At 63.9% G+C, this 1,906-nt stretch overlaps 1 protein-coding gene across 1 annotated transcript in view; it reads left to right on the forward strand.

Moving 5' to 3' along the window:
* Positions 1 to 1,906, forward strand: part of CSF3R (colony stimulating factor 3 receptor (granulocyte)) — a gene marked incomplete at both ends in the record, with an annotated part of 5,065 nt that overhangs the window by 270 nt on the left and 2,889 nt on the right. Inside the window, 3 exons of the mRNA XM_010289127.1 lie at positions 376 to 499; positions 637 to 806; positions 1,522 to 1,709. Of these exons, the coding sequence (XP_010287429.1) occupies positions 376 to 499; positions 637 to 806; positions 1,522 to 1,709 (482 nt within the window). The remainder of the gene's footprint in view (positions 1 to 375; positions 500 to 636; positions 807 to 1,521; positions 1,710 to 1,906) is intronic.

Below are 1,906 nucleotides of genomic sequence, written 5' to 3' on the forward strand. Positions count from 1 at the left end.
GCATGGCTGAGATCAGGGCAGGCTGTAAGTCTGCTGCCGCTACGGGCCACCCACCTGTGCACGTGCACTTGGCAGAGGTGCAACCTGGCACTGGGGTTCACACGTCTCCTCCCCAAGATGCGCGTCTGTCCCGGGTGAGTCGGGCAAAGCCGCTGGGGCAGGAGCAGCAGCCAGGGTTGATGGCTGATGCAGGCGGCCTCCGGCCCGGCCACGTTCTGGTACACCAGTGCCCGGCAGGCAGGCTGGGGGCAGGGCAGGTTTGGGGAGCGGTGCCGGGGCAGCGGGGCTCTGTGCAGCCGGGCACAGTGGGCTGCGGCTCCTCCACAGCCAGGATGGGTGCTTCGCTCAGGCTTTTTCCCATCTGCTCTCTCACAGACCCACCGGCAAAGCCCTTCAACCTCAGCTGTGTCCTGAACCTCAGCGACTACGGGCTGACGTGCCAGTGGGAGCAGGGAGACAACAGCCACCTCCCCACCAGCGTCGTGCTGAAGTGTGCCGGGTAAGCCTTGGGGGGTGATGGTCCCCGGTGCCTGGCCCCTAGCCACCTCTCCTGGCCCTCGCCCTCTGCCAAACCACATGGGAAGCCTTGTCCTCTGCTGAAGGGTCCCCCCGAGCCCACCCCTCTCGCTGCTGCAGGAGCAGAGCCCAGGCGGTGACGTGCTGCACCCCACAAGGCAACCACAGCCGCTGCACGGTGCCACGCCGGCTGCTCCAGCTCTACCGGAAAATGGAGATATGGGTGTCTGCTGCCAACGCGCTGGGCACAGCTGAGTCAGAGCATCTCTGCATCGACCCCATGGACGTTGGTGAGTGATGGCCGGAGCCGCCTGCCTTGTGCAGAGGTCATGGTCCACGGAAGCTCATCAGCGGTGAGAGAGGGGTATTAAAGCACGTCGGGCTTTTAGGCGATATTTTACGGGCAGGTTCCCATGATAAATGTCTTGCCGGGATGAGTAGGTGCCAAAGCCGCATTACAGACTGAGCAACATGTGCCAGCGGGTTATGAGCTGCCGGTTGACCTGCTGCACTCTACAACTCTCTCCAGCAATTGATTACCCATTTATTCAGGAAGTCTATTAATAATATATCCAGCTCCTATAAACTATAAAAGGAACCTTCCCAGATGGCATGACTCGTCCTCCCTGCTCTGCACCCAGGGACAGGCTGCCCACAAACCAGCTGAGCCCTCCCACAGCCGTGCTGGGCTCTCACCCCCTGGTAGACCCAAACGTGCGGCTTTCCTGGCCATGTACCAGACCCCAGGTCCCGTGGGAGTTTTTCCTGTGTAGGCACTAACCCCGCCTGGAGCCCGGGCTGCAGAGCAGTGCCACTGCTGTGCTCCCGAGCATCACGCTGTGTTCCGCGCAGGGGCACGCACCGGCCCCTGCCCTGCCCTCGCCTCAGGGTCTGGGCATGCCAGCGTCCCGGCTGCAGCTCATGGCATTAACAACGGCCCCATGTGAGGCTGTGGCTCCGCACACCGCGGCACCTTTCCAGCTCTCTCCCTGGCTCTTCCTCCAGCCAAGCTGGACCCCCCGGTCCTGCAGAGCATCCAGTCCATCCCCTTCCAGACCGACTGCATCGCCCTGGCCTGGGAGGTGGCCCACAGCAACGCACACATGGACCTGCAGTGTGAGCTGCGCTACCAGGCGCCCGAGGACCCTGCCTGGTCTCTGGTGAGTGATGCTGGGGCAGCGGGACCTGGGAGGGTAAGCAAGCAGGAACCGGGACCCTCCACTCCGAGCTCTGCCAGGTTTCCTGCAATGGGAATGGCGGGGTGCCCGTGTGGGAGGGGGACGTCAAGGTGCCCCCTCGCACGCCCTGTGCAGCACCCACACTGGGGACGGACCCTGCGCTGGCTGCACCCCCACAGCTGGCCCCTGCTGGAGGCAGGGGCCAGCACAGC

This window comes from Phaethon lepturus, unplaced genomic scaffold (genome assembly GCF_000687285.1).
Source record: "Phaethon lepturus isolate BGI_N335 unplaced genomic scaffold, ASM68728v1 scaffold23526, whole genome shotgun sequence".
Taxonomy (NCBI): Eukaryota; Metazoa; Chordata; class Aves; order Phaethontiformes; family Phaethontidae; genus Phaethon; species Phaethon lepturus.